The 24,604-nt window shown below is 41.2% G+C and overlaps 1 protein-coding gene across 4 annotated transcripts in view; it reads right to left on the bottom strand.

Annotated features, from left to right (window-relative positions):
* Positions 1-2,153: 2,153 nt before the first annotated feature.
* Positions 2,154-24,604, bottom strand: part of ryr1b (ryanodine receptor 1b (skeletal)) — a 94,558-nt gene continuing 72,107 nt past the window's right edge. For 2 of the 4 annotated variants that reach the window (XM_083886234.1, XM_083886237.1), the window contains exons 81-105: positions 24,258-24,357; positions 23,406-23,485; positions 23,201-23,277; positions 22,273-22,346; positions 21,880-21,897; positions 18,197-18,277; positions 17,970-18,058; positions 16,629-16,757; positions 15,334-15,438; positions 12,445-12,526; positions 10,284-11,688; positions 9,993-10,182; positions 9,817-9,903; positions 9,484-9,738; positions 9,245-9,375; positions 8,418-8,460; positions 8,191-8,324; positions 8,052-8,112; positions 7,823-7,969; positions 6,806-6,940; positions 6,568-6,724; positions 5,459-5,523; positions 5,258-5,358; positions 3,761-3,812; positions 2,154-3,687 (exon numbers count right to left, since the gene is read on the bottom strand). In XM_083886234.1, coding sequence (XP_083742360.1) covers positions 3,592-3,687; positions 3,761-3,812; positions 5,258-5,358; positions 5,459-5,523; positions 6,568-6,724; positions 6,806-6,940; positions 7,823-7,969; positions 8,052-8,112; positions 8,191-8,324; positions 8,418-8,460; positions 9,245-9,375; positions 9,484-9,738; positions 9,817-9,903; positions 9,993-10,182; positions 10,284-11,688; positions 12,445-12,526; positions 15,334-15,438; positions 16,629-16,757; positions 17,970-18,058; positions 18,197-18,277; positions 21,880-21,897; positions 22,273-22,346; positions 23,201-23,277; positions 23,406-23,485; positions 24,258-24,357 — 3,894 coding nt within the window. In that variant the 3' untranslated portion in view covers positions 2,154-3,591. The remainder of the gene's footprint in view (positions 3,688-3,760; positions 3,813-5,257; positions 5,359-5,458; positions 5,524-6,567; positions 6,725-6,805; positions 6,941-7,822; positions 7,970-8,051; positions 8,113-8,190; positions 8,325-8,417; positions 8,461-9,244; positions 9,376-9,483; positions 9,739-9,816; positions 9,904-9,992; positions 10,183-10,283; positions 11,689-12,444; positions 12,527-15,333; positions 15,439-16,628; positions 16,758-17,969; positions 18,059-18,196; positions 18,278-21,879; positions 21,898-22,272; positions 22,347-23,200; positions 23,278-23,405; positions 23,486-24,257; positions 24,358-24,604) is intronic. The other 2 variants (XM_083886235.1, XM_083886236.1) reach the window with 1 other exon arrangement.

Raw genomic sequence — 24,604 nt, 5'->3', positions numbered from 1 at the left:
CCAAGTACCTGTAAAGTAAATAACTACATTTTAAGGTGAAGGTATGTTTTTTTTAGATTAGGTTATGAATGTAAGTCAATGCAATGTCCCCAGAAGTCATGGAAACTATGTGTGTGTGTGTGTGTGTGTGTGTGTGTGTGAGTGATTTATAGAATATTGCGACCAGCCTTGTCTACAGAAGACAAACACTGACACAAATAACTCTTATCTACCAGTCAGTTGAACATTGGCAATTAATAATGGACACACACAAACACACACACACACACACACACTACATGGGTGTTTCCTGAAGCAGAAAAAAAACCGTAGAGATTCATTCATTCATTCATTCACTACAGTATTAAACCTTCATTTTGGCAAATAAACAGTAAATAAACAGTTAAAAACTCACTTTTTCAGCACAACAAGCTCCTAATCTTGTTTTTAGCTCTTGACGTATATGATATGAAGAACCAAAGCAGCAGAATCACAAACACAGAATGTCTTTAAATTAACCTTTAAAACGACCTTTGAGTCGCACAAATCTGCTGAGACTTTAGAAATAAACGAAGAATAAAGATTTACAGCTCGTCTTTATCTCGTGTGTTTTTAAACGTGTTCCTCTGATCCTCCACAGCTGATTCCACTGAACGCTTCGTTACCAGAGCTTGTTGACGACCGTTTGAATCAGGTGTGAAGGAAACATCTAAAACACGCAGTGGATTCCTGAGGATCAGGATTGATAAACACTGCTTGAAGGAACTTCTTAAATTCATTTCTGAGCCAAAAACGTATAATTTTGGGTCAAATAATTTCCTGTTCTGACCTCTTTTACTGCGCTACATTAACTTTGTTACTCGTTTCTACCAAATTAAATCAGAAGAAGTGTTTATATAGCGCTTTTCTAGTCTTGACGAACTGCTTTAACAACAAGGACACACACATATATAGACTTAGCAGAGCCAGGAATTGAACCCACAACCTACCAGTTGAAATACAACTCGCCCTACCGCCCCGCGTAACTCCTCCCACACGTATCCGATATCAAAACGTTAGCATTTCCAGTAGCCATTGCGACAGAAATAGCGGAAAACTGTCAACCGTAATAATCACAACCCCGGCCCAGTTTGTCGCCTCACAGTGTCGTCAAACTTTAACGTAGAGACGCGGTTGAAACTTTAAACGAATCACAAGACTCTGGACTTTTCTCACCGGAGACAAAGTTTTGATCCACATTACGGTTTTTAAACAATCACAGTTTAAGTTTTGTACTTTTTTTGTGTGGATGATTTCAATGTGTGGGATCCTGCAGGAAAATAAATCACAAAAATCCCTAAAACAAACTCTTCTCCTGTCCACAATATCCAACCTACATAGACAATCTTTACATCAAAATGTCTCTCTGGTCGTTGTCTAACCCTGTGTGTTGTTTTCATTTTCATATGACTTTAAGTTTTTCTTAAAATCACCTAAAAGCGCAGAGAGTTCTGCTCAAATCTCCCATTGACTCCCATGTTAAAACTCTGCTTTGGAGTCGATGAGGGTGATTTTAAAAGTGTAATTTCTCTGTCAATTCACACCCGTTTGTCACAAATTTAAATGTGGGAGTTCCTGAAAACCTCCTGACGTTCACAAACCAAACATTTAATCTGTATCATCAACCGTTGTTGAAATATGACTGTTTTAAAACACGTTGCTTTCTCCGTTTTTCAGCAGTTTTGGACAGTTAGAAACAGGTGTTTGGAAGGAGGAGGAGGGCGGGGCCAGGGAGTGGGGGAGGGGCTTGTGAGTCAGTTTTAAAGGCGCCATATGTAAGAATGTGGCCAAAAACGGTTACTACATTCAAATTCAAAATACCGAGGTCTTTTAGGTTTCGTTTTTCTGACGTAACTGGCAACCCGTTGTTTCTCGGCAGCTGAGACTCTACCGACTGCAATGATTGGTAGACGGCGGTAGGTGGCGCCACATGACGCCAAAACATGATTTCAAAACATAAACATGATTTGCAGTGTGCAAAATGTTTTTTTTTTAACCAAATCGGCAGCAAGAAGCAGGCACGATCAAAACCAAACCATGGAGGATCGATATTTGGTTTTGGTGAGGACGAGGTCAGTGTTCTAAAGAGGTCCACACACATAAAACAACCCATAAATGAGGACATGATGCTGCCGTTCTCCTTAAAATAATCTGTTTATTCTGTATTGAAACACAGGATTCAGTCAGAGGACACTCGGGTGGAACGTCGTGATCTCCATTCAGCTTCATACCATAACATAACGGCCGCACATGCACACTTCAGAGACGCCGGCAAAGGCCGGTCGTAGCGTCAAGAGTTTTTTGCGAGTTTGTGTAATAATCTGAACGAGGAGCGGCGACACCGACGGGTCTGAGATCGTGGCTTTTCTCGATCGAGGACAAAAAAAAAGGAACCGATGCGCTGGATTTACTCAAAAATATCTATCGTAAAAACCCAACCTCGCAAAAAAAAACAAAAGAACAAAAGCCGTCCTCGCTGGTCTGACCGCAAACTGGGCGCTTTCTTCAGGCGCGAGACCAGTTCTTGTCACCGCTAACACGGACTCGAGGCTAAGTAGCGCGGATGGTTTTTTGTCAATTCTCCAAAGCCTTAAAGAAAAATAAATATATGTATATATCTACGGTTTTACGTAAAATACGTCTCGTCGTCTTCTCGTCAAAAGGCCTCTAAGAAGCCTCGTCGTGACTCAGTTGTACAGATGACACTTTGGCAAAAAAATGTCATGACATTAAATACATTCATCACTTATTCAAATGCACCGACAGAAACCTGCCGCGGCCAGAAATACAGACGGGCTAAAACGGTCGTCTTCAGAAGTTTCTGATCTGCATATAAACAATAAATAATAAATAACCCTCCCGACACAGTATGTGTGTGTGTGAATCGTCAGAGGGACGCACATATATACGTCCAGGGACGCGTTTGTAAGACTTTCAAAGTGCAAAACTGTTGTGTTTCGTCCGTAAGAGATTCTCCGAGTCAGTCCAAAGTCGCTCGGTTTCAAAACGCGAGGTTCCTCCTCCGCCTCGAGAGAGAGGACGACAGAAAGCGTCGAGGCCAAAAATCGTTTCGCTGCTCCCTCGAGGATCTGAAAAAGCTCTCGCACTCACACACAGGTGAAATCAAATCTCCCGACATTACAATAACGATAATCGTCAAACGTGTTCACTCTACTACTGAAATAAAAAGCAATTGAAAGCAGAAAATCCCAAACTATTTCGATGGCTAAAGCAGTGGCGTTGCTATAGGCACTGTAAAGTTTACAGCAGCAGCTTCTCAAAGAGCCTGTCGTGTGTTTGCTGGACACTAAAAAAAAAGGCCGTGTAGTGTTTCATCGCAGAATAAAAAAAAAGGCCCCTGGCTTTGATCTGATGTGTGTTTTTATTCTACTCTTCTCGTCCCAAATCCATTCACACTCTATCGCAGGTGGAACAACAAGTGCAGTCAAAAGTGTGCATAGCTTCAGCGGAGGAGAAGAACTCTCTATTTCTTCTTCTCCTCCCCTTCCCTCCTCGCTCCTCTTCTCTTGACATCTTCTCGTCCGGACGCTCGGTGCAGACCGCAGCAGGACGTTAACCCAGCTGATCCTCATACTGCTTCCTGAAGCAGTCTCCGGCGGGGTAGAAGTCCCAGCATCGCTCCTGGTACATCTTCCACACGTACGACTCCTGAAAGAAAGAAACCAGTGAGGTCCTGCAGCTTTGTCTCACCGTCTGAAATGATTCTGCGGCGTGTTCTGACCTGTCCTGTGTGTTCCGTTTCATCTTTATTGATGAGATACATCAGGAAGAACCTGGAAGAGAGAAGGAAACTCTGGATATACTCGAGGATCAGGCCTTCTGTTACCATCGCAGACAGGATCTGGCATGCGTACTCCTCATGACCGTCACACTCCAAGACCAGGGATCTTCAATCCTGGTCCTGGGGATCCACTGCCCTGCATGTTCTTCAAGGAAACCCTTGAAGAACCCTGTTACAGAGCATTTGTTTCCCAATCCTGGTCCTCAAAGATCCCTCTCCTACATGTTTTAGATGTTTCTCCTGCTCCACCACACCTGCTTTTGAATTATTACTGTAGATTGGCTGGGTGAAATCCACGTTTCAAAGATCTTGTTGGTTTTGTGGTCGTCACAATGTAGTGTTGATGTCTGCTGAAGTTACCAAATACAGTTCTTTGCCCGGTAAAGGGTTAAAACTTCTATATTCTTCACAGACATTGTCTTACACCAGGGTTCTTCAATCCTGGTCCTGAGGACCCGCTGCGCTCAATGTTTTAGACGTTTCCTTGCTCCAACACACCTGATTCAAATGTTCAGATCATCAACAAGCTCTGCAGAAGCCCGATCATTTGGATCAGGAGTGTTGGAGCAAGGAAACCCTTGAAGAACCCTGTTATAGAGCATTTGTTTCCCAATCCTGGTCCTCAAAGATCCCTGTCCTGTATGTTATAGATGTTTCTCCTGCTCCAACACACCTGTTTTTGGAGATATTACTATAGATTGGCTGGGTGAAATCCACACGTTTCTAAGATCTTGTTGTTCTTTGCTCGGTAAAGGGTTAAAACTTCGATATTCTTCCCAGACATAGTCTTAAACCAGGGTTCTTCAATCCTGGTCCTGAGGATCCACTGCCCTCCATGTTTTTGACGTTTCCTTGCTCCAACACACCTGATTCAAATGATCAGGCTTCTGCAGAGCTTGTTGATGAGCTGAACATTTCAAGAAACATCTAAAACATGGAGGGCAGTGTGTCCCCAGGACCAGGATTGAAGAACCCTGTCTGTCCTAGACCGTCTTGTGATATCTAGAAAAGTCAAATTCAATGGACTGCCGATCTGTCCAGAGTGCGACCCCTGCTTTTCGCCCTCATTCCATCTTCATCCTGAGGATAAAGCGGTAGAAGATGGACAGATGGATTCCGGAAAGCAGAGAAATAGAGCTTTAATTGCGCCCATATAGACTTGTTATTACGGTAGAACCTCATGACTTCCATGACTGTCCAGTACAACCCTAACCCTAACCCTAACCCTAACCCTAACCCTAACCCTAACCCTAACCCACCAGAGCTTCACATGCTTGTGACGTCAGCTTCTCAGCACCGTGATTCCCTAACGGTTGACTAACTGCCAGATATGGAAGTGAAAGTTATCTCAGGGAAAAAAAGGTGAGGAAGAACTGACTCGAAAAATAAATAAAGTAGAACTGATTACCACGATGCTCATAAGTCACTGTCACTCACATGTAGTTGGCTAAGTTGTGCTCTTCTAAGGTGTGCGTCTCAAAGCCATGCGGCGTCGTGTCAAAGTAGTCACTTCCGATTCCGCAGATGAAACACTTTGTCTGGAAAGGTGGAGCGAGACAGACGTTACATTACTCTTTCTTTCTCTCTCACTAAAAACTAAAGTACTTAGTTGAAGCCTTCAGAGACTTGTGATCTTACCTCCATGTCCTCTCTGACCTGCTCCTGCTGATCTCTCAGTTCTCCAAATGCATCAATGATCAGACCTGAGAGAGAAGAGACGGCACAGTCAAAAAGTATCTCGGAATGACTCGAAATTCACCATCATAATAGTCGACATCGCCCTGAACAAGGATCTGTTGAAAATATTTGCAAACTTCTGAAAGAACAATTTTAATGGATTTTTTTAATTCAGGAAATGATCCATTTGCCCTGATGACAGTGAGCTGACTTTCTTCTCAAAAACAAAAAGTATCTCGGAATGACTTGAAATGTTGCATCATAATAGTCGGCATCGCCCTGAACAAGGATCTGTTGAAAATATTTGCAAACCTCTTAAGGAACAATTTTAATGAATTTCTGAAATTGAGGAAATGATCCATTTGCCCTGATGCACTTTGACAGTGAGATGACTTTAGGCTAAAAAAAAAAGTATCTCGTAATGACTTGAAATTTACCATCATAATAGTCGGCATCGCCCTGAACAAGGATCCGTCGAAAATATTTGCAAACCTCTTAAGGAATAATTTTAACGAATTTTTGAAATTCAGAAAATTATCCATTTGCCCTGATGCACTTTGAGCTGATTTTAGTCTAAAAAAAAAGTATCTCGGAATGAGCCATTACCCATTTCCCAAAACTTTCTTAAATCTACTGACTTTCTTCAAACGCTGCTTATTGTTTGCATTTCATGAGCAGAGTCAATTGTTGACGTGTGTCTTATCGAACAGATTAACTGTCTAATTTTCCACACGTACTGAGCCAAAGAAAACCTTAAATTATCGTCACCATTTTCAGCCCTGTATCCCAAAACGCTGAGAAATTTCCATCTCAGAAAAACGTGTGTCACAAGATATGTTTGTGTCATAACTGTGTTGTGCCTCGTTACGAACAAAAGTTAACTGTGGCGTTCCACAGGGCTCAGTGCTTGGGCCCCTACTTTTTTTTACCTTATACATGCTTCCTTTAGGGAACATTATTAGAAAGCATAACATATGCAGATTACTGTAACTCCTTATTATGAGGATGTTCCAATAAGTCTGTTAAAAACACTTGAGTTAATTCAACAACTCTGATAGGACTGTTCATACCCTGGATAATAGCCAACAGGATGACAATGACAAAGAAGAAGAAGGTGATGTCAAAGACCACTCTGTAGAGCTCGTATTCGTCTCCGGCCGGGTCCTCGATCTCATCTCCAATGCCACCACCGGCACGCACGCCGACATACATGTGGAACAGGTAACACTGCAGGAGGACACGAGCACAGCGGTCAGCGCTCAAGTCTTTGGTTCATGTTGTTTTGTTTTGTTTGGTTAAATAACTCACCGTCATCATGTCGTCACACTTCATGTCCGGCTCGTCCTCGTCCTCGCTCTTGTTGTAGAACTTGCGGAAGAAGTTGAAGGCCACCACGGTGTAGAGGTACACCACCACGGCCAGCAAGCCCACCGTCATCAACAGCTGAGGGGGACAGGTGGTCAGTGTACCATCAGTATATACTGTCGTCAGGTTACACAGTCACACGTTCACAAACACAGTCACACGTTCACAACACAGTCACACGTTCACAAACACAGTCACACGTTCACAAACACAGTCACACGTTCACAACACAGTCACACGTTCACAGTCACACGTTCACAGTCACACGTTCACAAACACAGTCACACGTTCACAAACACAGTCACACGTTCACAACGCAGTCACACGTTCACAAACACAGTCACACGTTCACAGCTACACGTTCACAAACATAGTCACACGTTCACAAACACAGTCACACATTCACAGCTACACGTTCACAAACATAGTCACACATTCACAACACAGTCACACGCTCACAGTCACACGTTCACAAACACAGTCACACATTCACAGTTACACGTTCACAGTTACACGTTCACAAACAGTCACACGCTCACAACACAGTCACATGTTCACAACACAGTCACAAGTTCACAGTTACACGTTCACAAACACAGTCACACGTTCACAAACACAGTCACACGTTCACAACACAGTCACACACTCACAGTCACACATTCACAACAGTCACATGTTCACAAACACAGTCACACGTTCACAACAGTCACACGCTCACAGTCACGTTCACAACACAGTCACAAGTTCACAGTCACACGTTCACAGTTACACGTTCACAAACACAGTCACACGTTCACAACACAGTCACACACTCACAGTCACACACTCACAGTCACACGTTCACAAACAAAGTCACACAGTCACATGCTCACAGTCACGTTCACAACAAAGTCACACGTTCACAAACACAGTCACACGTTCACAGTTTGTAACAGTAGAACAGGCGTAAACATTCAGAACCTGTTTGCCGTTGTGAGTGACAGAAGACAGGATGGTGCGCAGGGTTTTCACTCCCATGGCGATGTCCAGGAGATGACAAGCGAAGAAAAAGTTGTTGTAGTGTCCGAGAAGAGACATCAGCATGTACCACACCAGGTAGAGGAAAGTCTACGAGACCAAACAGAGCCGTCAGCACAGACGCCATTTTCAAAACACTCTCTTCAAGATTGTAAATGTGTCTTTAACTCACGTTGTCAGTGAACACAACGCCAAACTTCCAGATCTGGTACTTGATGTCAATAGATGTTATCCTGCAGAGAAACGGACATGTTGGTGAAATGAAAATGTTGATGAAAGTGTTGATGTAGACACAGAGGACGACAACATACCAGCTGAACATTGATGTGTCCTGTTCAGGCTTCTTTTCGTGTGTCATAGCGCTGACGTCCAGAGAAGCCAAGTCCATACCGAGCAGCTCTGCGATTCTTTCTCTGCCGTAGATGTCGCCATATTTATCCAGAACCTGGAAACATCGCACACAATCAACACTTTAACTCTCTGCAAAAACACGACTCACCAAAGTCAGTTTTTAATAAAAGTGTCAAAAATAACTCACCTTTCTTTTGACAAACTTGTCCCAGTAATTGTTGGGGAAAGAGCTACGTTTTAAAAGAGAAACATGAACAAATTAGTTTATAACCACATGTGAATATATTCAAATTAGCTAAATAATTATTACCAAATTATGCATTCGATTAATAATTGATTAATAGCTTTTTTCATTATTAAAACAAGATTTCGTTTTGTTTCAGCTTCTTAAATGTGAAAAAATAAAAAGAGTTCATTGTGGCGTTCCACAGGGCTCAGTGCTTGGGCCCCTACTTTTTACCTTATACATTACAATATTAACTTAATATAATAAGTTATTAGATTTACTTAATACTTGTATTAAATAAATGTATTTATTATATTGTAATACATATATTTTATTACAATTCATTTAATAATGAAATTTATTTTATTTTATTATTCAATTAATTGTTTAATTCATTAATTCTTATAATTAAGAATTATAACACACACACAGTCTTGTACTTGCCGCATAATGAGGACCAGCATTTCCACTTTATAAATCGACACAATTACAAATATATACTTCACGAATGACATCTATAAAAAAACTACTGGGTGCAGTTCCATAAAATGTCTGCAGGTGGAGCCGGGTTTTTGTACCAAATTGAGGACCTTTGTTAAAAAAAGTATGGCATGTTTACAACCTAAGGAAGTGATTTCAATGAAAACAAAGTGAGGACCGGCCGAAATGTCCTCACTTGGTAAAAATGACCTCACTTTGTAGGTTAAAAACCCCTCACTGGTCCTCAGTATGCCGCAAGTACAAGAACACACACACACATTTATCAGATAACACAGCTGGGGGCTTACGGAGTGTTGAGCACCATTCTGTCCCACTGGCCCTTGATGTCGTCCTCCTCCGGCTGCTCAGTGACATAAAGTCCGTCAAACTCCAGCTTTCTGGCCAACTCTTTCTCCCTCTTGAAGATAACGAGAGGAACCTGAAAGCACCAAGAGAACAGAGAACAAGATGCTTCAAAGAGCTCCTGACAAACAGGAAACAGGAAACAGGAAACAGGAAACAGGAACACGGAGACCGAGTGAAGAACCTTGAGGCAGTTGTAACCGATGATGCAAAGGACGGAGATGATGGTGTGGGTGATACCAAAGAAAGCCATGGCTGGTTCCATGTAACCCGTGCTCTCCTCCAAGAAGTAGTACATGGGACCTTCTTCGTCGTCTTCTTCTCCTCCGTCATCTAATCCGGAACCGTCCTCCTCAGCGCCAGAGCCTTCAAACATGCCAGAGCCCTCAAACAGAGCAGAACCCTCATAGTCTTCCTCACCTGGAGGAGTGTCAGACACCTGGAAACCATAGATGTTTAGTTTATTCTTTATTCAAAAATAGGTTTGTTTTTTTTAATTTTCTGGAAGTTCACAGACCTTATAGAAGAGCAGGATGAAATTGAGAGCGAAGGAGATGAACAGAGCCAAGAACCGGAAGTTGTAGAAGTTACGAGAAAGATAATTCTGGCAAAGAAATAAACATGAGACACGAGTTAAACTTGACATTTATATGGATTATTGCATGATCTGCAACAAACAAAACGACTGCTCACCATGAACTTAATCCTCTGAACCTCCAGCTCATTCCACAGCTCAAATCCTTCTTCGGCAGGTTTCTTTTCTTTCTTTGTCTTCGTCGTCACTGTTGCTTCCTCCTCCTCTTCCTCCTTGGGCTCTTCGGGCTTTTCTTCCTTTACTTCAGGTTCAGGTTCTGCCTTCTCTTCCTTCTCTCCACTCTCAGTCCTGGTGAATGCAGACAACGCGAGAAACAGAGAAATTTCACACATTAAAAACCGTCTGAAGACTCAAGACCAGCACTATTTGAACTGAAACAATGATCTTACTCTGCTTTCTCAGGTTCCTGAGGAACCTCTTGTGCCACATGTTCAACAGGTTCCCCCTCCCCTGGTTCTCCGCCCGTGGAAGACATCTGTTCCACCAGTTTCCTCTTCAGCAGCGGCGTTCCCTCTGGAGTCGGCGGCTCTTCAGGCGTCGTCTCGCCAAAGTCTCCAAGTCCGCCCGGAGTATTGAAGCCGGGCAGACGTCCTCCTTCTCTGTCCTCGCCGTCCCCTTCTTCCTCCTCCTCCCCTACTACATCTAAAAGTTCCGCCGCTCCATCTGCATCTTGGTCTTCTCGAGCTCCCGGTTCGGGTGGAAGGTCGCCGTGGACCTCGTCCTGTGTCGGATCGGGCATACTCGCCAGGATCTCCGTCACCGTCATCTTCTTGGCACCCTCCACTAAGCCTCCACCGAACAGCACCTTCCATATGACGGTGAAGAAGCCCTTGCAGATGCTGTAGACAAACATCAGGATGCCCATCACAACAGTGTAGATGAACGTCGCCAAGCCGATCACCATATCCTTCACCGTCATCTTCCTCAGCTTGCGGTACCGACGCCGCAGATTGCGGAAGGTGAACATGTTGAAGAAGTCGAACACGCTCTTCAGGAAGTCGGCGAAGGCGGAGGTCGACTCTGCGGCTTCGCCTTCTCCGTTGCCTTCCTCCCCGTCTCCGGACTCCGGCTCCTGTGCTGCGCCCTCCTCTTCCTCTTCGTCGTCTTCCTCCTCTGCGCCGTCTCCCTCCGGCTCAGAGATGGACGCGGCGATGTTCATCTCAAAGATGGTGTCCTCGCAGAAGTTCACAAACATCTCCATCTTCTCGCTCTCGCCGCCCTCGTTGACCACGTCAAAGATGAACTGGCGCTTGGACTCTCTGACCTGCGGCATTTCCCACTGGTTGCGGTTGGCCTCGCTGATTTCAAAGTAAATGCGCTCGATCCTCCTGCTGGCTCCCATGATCTCGATGCGGCCCAGGAACGGGCGGAAGTAGTTGAGCACGCTCTCGGCCTGCTCCAGGAAGTTCTGTAGGCGGGTGTCGTGAGGCACGTGCTCCGACAGGTTCGTCAGCAGAACGGCGATGTTGAAACCGATGTCTTTGGCCGGCTCCTGGAAACGATCGGCAAACTCCTCAAAGTTGATCATCTCGTTCTCGTCGGCCTCGGAGCAGGAGAGAAGGAACTGGATTTCCGAGGGCGAGTACTGCTTCTGGCTGTCCATGGCCTTGGAGAAGTCCTTCTTGGAGATGAGCCCACGGGGGTCGGTCACGTAGTCCCGGAAGGCGTCAGACGCCACGATGTCCTTGAGCTTGAGGAACATGTCGAAGAACTTGAGGATCATCTCCACGTTGCTCGACGACTCCACCAGCATGTCGACCATCTGCCGGGCGATGGTGCCGTTCACCACGTTGCCTGGAGACATACGAGGCAATGGTGCTCAGGAAAATGTATGTATGTGACGAAATGCATGTACACTACCGGTCGAAAGTTTGGGCACACTTAGAAATGTCCTTATTTTTGAAGGAAAAGCACTTTTATTCAATGAATACAACATTAAATTAATCATAAATACACTCTATACATTGTGAATGTGGTAAACGACTATTCTAGCTACACGGTTGTTCGAGCCCCGGTTTAAACAAAGACCTTTCTGCATGAAGTTTGCATGTTCTCCCCGTGTCTGCGTGGGTTTTCTCCGGGTTCTCCGGCTTCCTCCCACAGTCCAAAAACATGCAGATTTGGGGATTTGGTGAATCGGACACTCTAAATTGAACCGTGAATGGTTATTTGTCTCTATATGTGGCCCTGCGATGGACTGACGAACTGTCCATGGTGTACCCCGCCTATCGCCCTATGTCAGCTGAGATAGGCACAGCACCCTCTGGTGGAGGATAAAGTGGTAGATAATGGATGGATGGATCTCTCCAGTGTTCTAATGGTACATTGTGTTCGCTAATGGCGTTAGAAGGCTATTGGATGATTAGAAAACCCTTGAAACCCCTTGTGGAATGATGTTAGCACAGCTGAAAACAGTTTTGCAGCTTTTGATGAATAAATGTGTGACTTTTAATGGAAAACAAAAATTGTATTGGTGACCCCAAACCTTTGAATGGTAGTGTATAATATCAGCATATCCTGAATAAACTGTAGCAGATGATGATGATGTACCTTCAAGCAGAGACAGAAGCATCACGACCATGTCTTTCTGCAGATCCAGCAGTTCTTTCAACAGTCCAATCTGACTGGAGTCCTAGAACGTGCACAAACAGCAGCAGAACACAAACACACATAGGAGAAAGCAGCATTCTTCAGATATACTGTGTAAACAAATAAATATATATATATATATATAAAACAGTTGAATTTGACAGTGAGTGAACTTTTCTCTGAGACTTAAAAACGTTAAAAGACACTACCTCAGAGTGTGCTCTACTCCAAAAGTGATCCTGGGTTTGCATTTTTTTTAAATAAAGAACATAGATTTTCAACATTGTAAAGTGTACATTTAATGTGATGGAGGATGGAAGACATAGAGTGGAAGAGGAGGAGGAGAGGAAAAGCCTGTGCTAGGCAGCACTGTCTTTTACTCTTTATTTGAAAATGTGACTGCAGCGTGGGAGCAAGGAAGACATGACTGGAGATGTGGATCTGAGCACTCCTGAAGACCTGGACCAGCAGATAACCAGAGCCACACACACATACTGTGTATGTCAGACAGTCTAAAGAGTCTGGTCTGGTGGAGATCTTCAGGAAAAAACAGTGTCAGGCGACAAAACAGCACAATACAGTGGGATTTTAAAAAGAAAGCAAAGCGAGATGTTTAGATTATTGAATGAATCAGAAATTGTCTTTGCATTTTCATAATTAATTTACTGTATATTTTCCCAACTTTGGCAACTATTTAATTGTATAAAGAGTGTACCACCTACCTGCTATACATTTATAGAACCATACCTGATGTAAAGGTACAGTGTGTAAAATTTTAGCAACATAGAAGTTTGTCCATTGTACACTCTTAGAAATAAGGGTTCCAAAAGGGTTCTTCTACAAGGGCTGAGGTTCTACCTGGAACAGTTTGCTTCTGAAAAACCCTTCCAGAGAACCAGAGAACCCTTTAAAACCCCTTTCTTGAAAAAAGGGTTTTAAAAGGGTTCTTGGTGGAACCATCCAAAAGGGTTTCAGGTGAAACGTTTATAAAAAAAAAAGGTTCTACCTGGAGCTAAAAAGGGTTCTCCTATGAGGACAACCTGAAGAACCTTATATGGTTCTACTCAGCACTTTTATTTCTAAGAGTGTACAGTCTTAGAAAAAATGGTTCCAAAAAGGTTCTTCTACAAGGGCTGAGGTTCTACCTGGAACCATTTGCTTCTGAAAAACCCTTTCTTTGGGAAAGGGTTCTTGGTGACACTAATGGTTCCAGTAAGGACTATTTTGATCCAGAGAACCCTTTAAAACCCCTCTCCTGGATAAAGGGTTCCAGGTTGAACCTTTATAAAAAGGTTCTACCTGGAGGACAAGCCGAAGAACCTTATATGGTTCTACTTAGCACTTTTATTTCTAAGAGTGTAGACTATTGTACAACATGGTGGTCCAAAATGACGGCCTCTGTAGAGCTGATCAGGTTCCTGATATTATTAATAAAAAATGCTTATTATAGTGAAATGACAACTTTATACTTATTATATCTCTAATTTATGCCAAATGAAAAATAATTTCACCAAAATTCTACACACAGGATCTCAAACTAAAACTGTTAATTCTAAATGGTAAAAATGTGAGTTGCTGCAGATGAAAAACACAAAGATGGAAATGATGGCGGTTGTTGAAGCTGTGCAGAGAATAATGGAGTGAAGCGTGAGGGGGCGGGGCTTAGAAAATATAATGTGGCATTCGCAGAGAGACACAGATTCTTACGCCATTCCGTTGTCCAGGATCAGGATGCATCTGACAGAGGTTACACATGGAAATAAAAATGTCATCCAGAAACATTTTTACTTCAGTTCTGTATCGGCGTTAGCCACAGTTAGCCACAGTTAGCCACAGTTAGCCACAGTTAGCCAATAACTTAATCTCTAATTGTCTTCTAATTAAAATGACAGCAACAAATGTTTTTAAAAAGCAGATTTTAGTGTTAGATGCTGCTTAAACAGGAAATCTTATGCCTGATAACCTGAAATATTATGCCTGATAACCTCACGAGCAGCCGCTGGAACTCCAGCAACTCAAAATATGGTATATATAGTATAGTAATATAACTATATAAATACAACAATGTGTTAGAAAGAGAATTAGTGTGCATAGAAAACACTGCAGCTCTGTGTTAGTTTCACACAAAGCAAGCACACGTTAGGCTGTAAACACAGGTCAGTGCAGTTTGAGATGAACAGATTATATTACACAGAGTCAGAGAATAAAAAGTGAGGGAAAATTCAACGAGGGGGAAAAAGGAAAACTGTTTTTACTCGAGCTGTTTCTGCCATCTTTACTGACTCGTCGGTGTATAATGTTTCATCTGTATCTGCACACGTACAACACAGGTATTCATACAATATGTTTTCATTTGTAAATGTAAAATCACAGGTAATTAAATGAGCATTTTACCAAATTATATTTCACATACATTGATTAATGAATTCCAAAAAAAAAACGGAATTAAGAATTTATATTATATTATATACAGGTACCCTATGAACGTCATAGTGTATTTTGACTTATTTTAACTATATATGTAAATGTGATCATCACTTAATAAATAAATAAAACATATATCAGTAAAGAGGCAGAGACAACCCGACAAAGAAAAGCAGGAATAAAGACGGTTAAGATACGAAACGTTTGATTAAAAACAAAAGGGTAAAATAATCAAATAAATACATACTTTACTCTGCAGGTACCATGAGAGAGACAGTTCACAGAGTCAGTCAAGTGAAATAAATACACTATTGTATATAAATGACACTATATATGTATATATATGTATATTTGTATTTAGAATTAGAACAGAAAACAGACGAATGTGAACATTGTGTATTGTGTATTTGTTCATAAACCACTAACCTGAGCGAGTTTCATCATCATGTGAGCAAAGACGTGCAGGAAGCCAACGACGGCATCCCATAATCTGCTGTGGGCCAGAGACTGCTGGTTTCCAGTGCAGGGACCCTGATGGAGAAGATGAGGATTATATTTGTAGTCATTTAGTCATAATTATGTAAAGAGATTAAAATCTGTGCATTACAGTTTTTACTATTAGAAATTAAAATTGGAATCTATATATGTATTTTTTTGTTTTATTTGATCAAATATTTAATCCAATTGGGATGGGTGAATTCCAATTCCTTGCTTAACCCTCAATCTCAAAAATGCGCTCCCTCTAGTGCAAGTGCTGTCACGATTCTCAGAAAAATTAAGTTGAGGCCAAGTTTAAGGGCTGTATCGCCTTCAATATTGAGATTTTTCCGAGACCACCCTTGGGAGCAAGGTCTACCCAGAATGCATTGCGTGTTTTGCCATAACAAAGATGGCGCCGAAAGCAGCGAAACGACTACGCTACAAATGAAGTATTTTCTTTGTTAATAGAGATATAAAAATGATGAAAACCATTGTATTATCTTAGTTTAGGCCCATATTATGGATTACTGACGTCATTGTTGCGTAACATTTATTTTACGATCTTTTGTCAATAACCACGTGGTGTGTGGTAACTGTCAGCTGAATATTTGTATGAGTATCATCTTATAACTAACTGACAACCTAATAACTTGACTGACAAACGGATCGTAATAAATAATCGTGACGTAAATGTCTTCTTCTTCTTCTTTTTTGGAGTTGACAGACTGGACGCAGCTTTTCGCGTTATTCTGCCCCCTACAGTCTGAAGACGTATCTGCATTTAAGGGGTGTCCCATTTCTAAGTGACAAAATAACCCTCAACACTTGGTTTTGAGGACCAGTTAAGATTAAGGGTTAAGATAGGAATTGGAATTGGCCCCAAGACTTCAAAGTTGCAGACATCAAACACAAAACAACAAAAAAGAGAGAACAATTTAACTTAACGACGACTTCCGTAGCTCCTTCCAGAGTTTGACACTTTGTAATTACCCACAGGGACGCAGAGTAAACGGTGCAGATTAAAGCACCTCTGTGTCTAGATTATATGCTGTGGAGGTGAGTAAACACTGATGTACCTGTGTCATAAACCTGGTCCTGAGGACTCACTGTCCTGCATGTTTATGGTGTGTGTTGTTGCAGGAGAACATCTAACACATGCAGGGCAGTGGATCAGGAGGAACCAGGATGTAGACACTTTAGACTTAATTCTTTTAGGGTTAGGATTAGGGATTATTTCCTACCTGAATGTACTCAGTCAAGCTGTTGAACACCTGTTTGGCTACAGTCATCGCTTTGGAGAAGTTCCTCTTACCGGGATCATCGATGATGTCTTTACCAGAGTAGTACCAGTAAAAGTCGCTGATCGACTCCTGTAAACAAAAAAGGAGAATAAAACATTGATATATAATTCATGTATGCATCTAAAATACACTACAATACATGTAATGCACACTTAGCTTGCGTATTTACAAGTTAATTACAACGACCACTGTTGAGGAGTTTGTTTGTTGGTGTGATTGTGATGAGATTATCCGGTGATGTACCAGATTATGTTCACATTCTGATTTTAAGTGTACCGTTCGATCATCAGAGGTCCATAAATCTCTCCAAAATGCTCAAATGTTGGATTTTTTTTCTGATGTACAGTAAGAATCTTGACAGTTGAGCCCACTGTGCGAAATACAGGGGGTCTGGGGGGGTTAGACCCCCCAGATTAACACCCGAGACCCCCTGAAAGCCTCAATGGCAAAATCTGAGGGGGGTCTAAACTAGGGCTGGACGATTAATTTAATTTTATTCATGATTTCGATTTTGGCTTCTCACGATCGTAAAAACATTATAATCGAAAAAAAAAAAACGATTAATGCGCCGCACAGCGCGGCGTGTCTGTAAATTCCTATGCTAGAAAAACACCTTGAATGCACCAGTGTTATCAAGAGATAACGGAGGCTATTAGTGTGTTTTGCATGTTGTAAATTTGCAAGTTGTGCAGCAGTGCAAGTAGATTTTTGATTTTTATCGCTATCATTATTTTAATTTACTATAATTATTATTATTGTTTTGCTTGTTACTAATGTATTTCTGGCTGTTTAAATTATATTTAAAGTTGAGTTTTGGTGGTTCAATAAATACTCAAGTTGTGAAATCAATGAAAAACGTGATTTCTAAAAATCTTGATTTCAATATCAGTCAAAAATAATTGTGACTAATGTTTTTGCCATAATGGTCCAGCCCGAGTTTAAACATGTTAGAGTGTCATTGAAAAACATGTTTTTTTCCCTAAAGATCTTTGTAATTCCAGTTTTACATATACGATCTACATACATAATACACTTTGCATGCTTTCTTATCCTTTATAACGAGACAAAATGTAAATGATTATATTTGTAATGTTGTATTTTTAATGTTTTCCAAATGGCGCTGTGGAAAAGGCCCACACAAGCCCTCATAGTAGCCATTACTGCAGCGTGACACCTGGGCTGGTGAAACAGTATTGAACAACAAATGGGAGATGGGACCCCTCCGATTATTAATGGGTATTTCACACACTGTCTGTACATCATTCAGGGTTTTGGAATGACCTGTAGTCGCAGCAGATAATCCACGGTGCAGATGATGATATTGATGGTGGTGGTGCTGCCCGTCTGAGTTCTCAGGTAGTTCTGAAAATCTGAACGCAGAAAAACATCAAAAAACGACAGTTTTCCACCACACTTAACAATCTCAAAAAGCACAAACAGGGGGTTGTTGGTAGAGTTTTAAGCTTTTTATAGTAAGTAAACAAACACAAAGACGCCGGCGTCCTCACCGTTATTGTGGCCTTCACACAGAAGCTGCAGGAAGCGGAAGAGGTCACATGTAAACTCGTCGTCTGACATCACTTTCTCATCTGAACAGAAGAGCAAAAGAAACGCGAATGAATCTGTGCAGTACTAAATGACCTAATCCAGGCTCCACAGTGTGTTATTGTTCTATTAGATTACACAGCTGTAGAGATTAGGTGAATTAGAAGTAATTACCAGTGTACAGACGTGTTAATTCTGCTGTTTTCACTCATATTACTGAGCTCAGAAATATGAGTTTTATTCAATACTTGGGTAAAGTCGAGTATATTTATTTGTGGTATTCCAGTTATTGTTTTACAGAACATGAAGCTCCTCGCAATAAAATAGTACACTGGTAAAAATCTTTATCTCAACAAGTCATTTGATCGTTTTAGGTCCTGAAATCACATTTCTCTTTGTTATAATGACGTGTTTCCACCAGCTCGACTCGACTCGATACGGTTAAGTTGCTTTTCCACTAGCATAGCACCTGCTACCAGGTACTTTTTTTAGTTGTGACGTCATCAGACTGCCGGCCACTGATTGGTCAGAGTGCCGTCACAGGAAGAGACGTCCGACACAAGAATCAAAGCCGAACAAAGCCGAACTGTAGATCAGCCAAAAATACTTCCTAAATCCTGAAAAATGTGGCTTAATCTCTAAGAATTACCAGGGGAATGTCTAAAATCTCAATATTTAACAATGGAGTCTGGTGATTTTAGTAGAACTGAACAAATAGATTTTAATGAACTGATTCTAATGATTCAGTTACTCTGAAAACAACTGCTTTATAAGTGTTTTATAATGTGTTTGTAAAACAAAGTTACGGCAGTTTCATGCAGCGGTGCAGTGATGACTTGGCCCACGTTGAGGAGGTACTATTTTGTAGTGGAAAACCAACCTAAACCGTGCTGTGCCATGTCAAGGTGAGGCGAGCTGGGACCATACACTCTTAGAAATAAGGGTTCCAAAAGGGTTCTTCTACAAGGGCTGGGGTTCTACCTGGTAAATCTCAATCTCAATCTTACACTGTACTGTAAAGGCTTAATCCAATGACTTGTTAAGGAGGATTATACTTTATTAGACTTTTAGTGTCATATTATTTAAACTGTGTTAAATAAGAAAAATCAGCACTGGTGAAATGGTGATTATTATGAAAATACAGCCTTTTACTGCACTAAGTCAGAGTGAAAAGTAGTTCAATTATTATTCAACCAAAGCAGGAGTGTGTGTGTGTGTGTGTGTGTGTGTGTGTGTGTGTGTGTGTGTGTGTGTGTTGTGTACAAGTCAGCTCATGCCAATTCTTTGATTAGATTCTGTTAGTAAAAAGAACACAAAGGAGGTTTAAAATAAGTAAATTCAAATACACAACAGGTCACACTTTCACATTGAAATGTTGTTTAACACACACACACACAGATAAATGAGGACAAAAGACCCAGGGACAACACACATTCACAAACGTGACTTCGGACACACACACACACACAGATAAATGAGGACAAAAGACCCAGGGACAACACACATTCACAAACGTGACGTTGGACACACACACACACACACACACACACAGTCATGCAGGACAGATCGACTGAACTCTGCAAACTTCAGGAAGCTAAAAGTTTGGATTATCGGGGGGAAAAAAGCAGATTTGACTGAGTTTGCCCCTGTAGTTTTCAGAGTGGAATTAACAAAGAACAACTTGTGTTTTCTTTTGTAAACGTGTGAGCATTTTTAGATCCAATCAACCATTACAAAAAATACACAGTTTATAGATCGGTCTTAGCATGCTAGCTAGCAGAGATGTGGGGGGCGACTTATAAAAGGACTTGCACAAACATGCTCAGATTCGATCAGGAACGGTTGATCATCAGGTCATGACATAATCTGCAGGCACCAAACCAAACCTCCGATGCTCTCACAGTCACCTGGTGATTGTGTTATTTGCCGCTGTTGTTTTTGTACAGAAAAGGAAAAATCAACCTGTAAACGATCATTCCTCCCTATGCACTTCCTCACAGATCCGCTCATATCCACACACTGTAAACACACTGTCAATCCAACCATAACTCAGTTTACGTGGACTCTAATCTGAAGTAGACATTCCACGATCAGATACATGTCTACATATGTTTTCCAGCCACTTTATTAGGTAATCTCAGAATGTGAACATTTTCTAATTTCTAATCTCAAAATGTGGATATTTTCTCATTTCTGAATGTGAATATTTTCTAAACTCCGACTGCAGACGTTTTCTAATCTCTGAATGTGAATATTTTCAAATTTCTAATCTCAAAATGTGGATATTTTCTAATTTCTGAATGTGGATATTTTCTAATTTCTGAATGTGAATATTTTCTAATTTCTAATCTCACAATGTGAATATTTTCTAATCTCTGAATGTGAATATTTTCTATTTGCTAATCTCTGAATGTGAATATTTTCTAATCTCTGAATGCCAACAGTTTCTAATCTCTGAATGTGAATATTTTCTAATTTCTAATTTCAGAATGTGAATAATTTCTTATCTCTGAATGTGAATATTTTCTAATTTCTAATCTCAGAATGTGAATATTTTCTAATATTGGAATGTGAACATTTTCTAATCTCTGACTGTATGTATTTTCTAATTTCTAATCTCAGAATGTGAATATTCCCTAATCTCTGAATGTGAATATTTTCTAATCTCTGAATACCAACATTTTCTAATCTCTGAATGTGAATATTTTCTAATATTGGAATGTGAACATTTTCTAATCTCTGAATGTGAATATTTTCTATTTGCTAATCTCTGAATGTGAATATTTTCTAATATTGGAATGTGAACATTTTCTAATCTCTGACTGTGCATATTTTCTAAATTCTAATCTCAGAATGTGAATATTTTCTAATCTGAGAATGTGAATATTAATATATAATTTAGAATTGCGAATGTTTCCCAATCTCTAGATGTGATTTCCAGGTTTGGTAAAAACACTGATTTTCCTACATTTTACGGACAAAAGAAAGAAAATAATCCACAGATTACTCGATTTGAAAAAGTCATGGTTAGTTGCAGCCCTAATGGAGACGACCGTTAAATAATAACAACATATCTTAAGCAAACAAATACAACAGAGACGACAGGTGATGAGAACAAACACATCATTAAATGATGTTGTTTCATTCGATACAACACATATTAAATGTAGGATGTGGAACAATCGTGGACATACGATGACATACTGGGATTAAGAGAGATTTACGGAGCTCACGTGAATTCCTACTGCAATTCATTTCACAGTTTTTAGGACGGCGGGTCCAGTTCGTCGCTCTATGATCTATTTGGGAAAAACTAAGTGAGAAAGGGGGGGGTTTGGAACGAGGGCACTGCTTTGGATCTGTCCTAAGACTGAGTTGACAGAGTTACAGTAGATCTGTGATAGAAACACTCAAGGAGGGAAAATCAAGCTTTACAACCACGTGTCCATCTACAGCTACGTGTGTGTGCGTGTGTGTGTGTGTGTGTGTGTTATTACAGTTGACACGTGAGTGGAAAGCTTGTTTTCACGAGATCCTTGAGTGCGAAATGAAATGCATATTCAAAATCACAGCAGGGACTCAAAAGCTAAAAAAGAGACAGAGGACATAGAGGAAGTGAGAAGAAGGGAAAATATAGGACATTTACCACGTTCTAGCTTCATATCTGAGAACCGTGCGAGCAGCAAAATGACGAGAGGGCATGAGGGGTAAAAGGGTTGGAACGGGCAAAGTGAGCGAGACGATGGGGGGGGGGGGGAGAAAGACAAAGAGAGACGCAGTGAGTGCAAAAACATCTCATGGCTGTCAGTGGATGATCAACATGTTTCATACGTCAACAGTCCCAAGAAAATGCTGTCATGGATCCTGAGAACATACCTGCGACCAAGACATCGGCAAACAGGCAAAGACACACAGCAGAGCTACGCAGATGAGGTCACAAACCCCGTGTGGAATGAAGTAGGAGAGCAAAAACATCTGGTTTTTGTGTGTGTGTGTGTGTTCATGTCTGTGGCAGCATGAAGCTGTGGAGCGTACTCACTGGTGCCTTCCTCTGAAACCATCCCAAGTCCTTCAGCCTTGTTCTGCCTCTCAAACGCATTCAGATCCAAAACGCTGTCAACGTGAGAAACGACAAAGGCAGTCACGTTTTTTTACGATGCTAACACTCTGAGCTTCTAGAGTACAAATAAAGAAGAAATGTTGCAGTGATCTCTCTCTCTCCTTCTCTGCGTCCTCATCTTGCAGGTTGCAGGATCCAGATCCAGTCTACGACGACTACTACTACTAATATTATTATGATCATACATGTCATCACCATTAATATTCTGCTATAATTACAAATAGAGTACAAATAAAGAAGAAATGTTGCAGTGATATCTCTCTCTCTCTCTGCGTCCTCATCTTGCAGGTTGCAGGATCCAGATCCAGTCTACGACGACTACTACTACTAATATTATTATTATCATACATGTCATTATAATTAAAAAGTCGATATCAGTAAAAATGTTATCAGCAACTTACAAGTTTGTATAACTTGAACTTTTTTAAAAACTAGAGCTCTTTTGTTGGGCTGTAAACTCAAAAATTGATTGCCTTGAAATGTTTTTACAGTGTAGGAGAACCCTTTTTTGGAGGGTTCCACCAAGAACCCTTTTAAAAAACTTTATTCAGGAAAGGGGTTTTAAAGGGTTCTCTGGATCAAAATGGTTCTTACTGGAACCATTAGTGTTACCAAGAACCCTTGAAAAACCCTTACTTCGGGAAAAGGGTTTTTCAGAAGCAAATGGTTCCAGGTAGAACCTCAGCCCTTGTAGAAGAACCCTTTTGGAACCCTTATTTCTAAGAGTGTACCTCATCTCCCTCTTGTCCTTTGTCCTTTCTCTGTCCCCCATTTTTCCATTTCCCATTTTGGTGCTATACAGATAAAATTGAATTGAATTGAACAGAACTGAGAATCCAGCACAGACCTGCAGGTCTGCATCAGAGCCTGAACACTCAGGAAAAATCCCACATCCTTTTTATCCTTCAGATAATCCAGCATTCTCTACACACGGACAAAGAAAAAGAAAACACAAAGAACTCATCATGTCAAACAGGAAACTGCAGACAGCACTGAGATCTACATGATGTTAGGCTAAGAAACAGAACAAATATGGTACAGGCTCCGTTTACCTGCTGTACATCACAGTTGCCTCCGTTGAGGATGGAGATTCCCAGTTTGAGAGTGGAAGAAACCATGGCACCAGGTTCACCTGCAACAAGTGGAGACATTAGTGCTTTGGATCCAATGATTCACCTAAAAATCTATGAAATCAGTCGAAGTAGAGTTGGTTGGTTGGAAACCCTCTACAGAAATGTCCTTATTTTTGAAGGAAAAGCACTTTTTTTCAATGAATATAACATTAAATGAATCATAAACACACTCTATACATTGTTAATGTGGTAAACGACTATTCTAGCTGCAAATGTGTGGTTTTTAATGGAATATGTACATAGGTGTATAGAGGCCCATTACCACTGTTCTAATGGTACATTGTGTTTGCTAATGGTGTTATAAGGCTATTGGATGATTAGAAAACCCTTGTTCAATGATGTTAGCACAGCTGAAAACAGTTTTGTTGGTTCTTTGACAAAAGGGCAAAATTTGAAGCATTATTTCTAATCTTGACAATGTCTTGACTATATTTTCTATTCATTTTGCAACTGTTTTGATGAATAAAAGTATTTTTTAATGGAAAACACCAAAAAAATTGTATACGTGACCCCAAACTTTTGAACGATAAGTTAGAAATAAGGGTTCCAAAAGTGTCCTTCTACAGTGTTACCACTTCTGTAACCATTATGATCCAGAGAACCCTTTAAAACCCCTTTCCTGAATAAAGGGTTTTTAAAGGGTTCTTGGTGGAACCCTCCAAAAAGGTTCCAGGTGGAACCTTTATAAAAAAGGCTACTGTACTGCAATGATTGTAAGTGTAATAGTTCTGCTATGACACCATTGTGTGGTGTATCAGTGTCACGGCTCACCTTTGCAGGCACTGATCATCTGCAGCACCATCTCTGCAGCCCCGCGGTTGTGCAGACGGGACTGCTGGTACAGAAGCCTCTGTTTCTCCATCTCCTTTTCCTATGGGGGGGGGAGAGGAGGAGGAAGACAGCTGTAAGCCTGCCAACAGGGACTGCACTGCCCCCCGCACTCACTCACTCACTCACTCACACACACACACACACACACACACACTTGGATCTCAGCCTGTATTAGCGACGGTAACGGTTAGTGCGGAGTGTTGACGCCGTTGTAAAAGCAGCAGACACAAACATCTTTTCACTTCACTTACCCACTCTTCTGAGGAAGCAATATGAGTTTTATGAGT

This window comes from Microchirus variegatus (genome assembly GCF_963457635.1).
Source record: "Microchirus variegatus genome assembly, chromosome: 3".
Lineage (NCBI taxonomy): Eukaryota > Metazoa > Chordata > Actinopteri > Pleuronectiformes > Soleidae > Microchirus > Microchirus variegatus.
The sequence above is the reverse complement of the archived record's forward strand: the minus strand, read 5'-3'. Positions and strand labels throughout refer to the sequence as shown.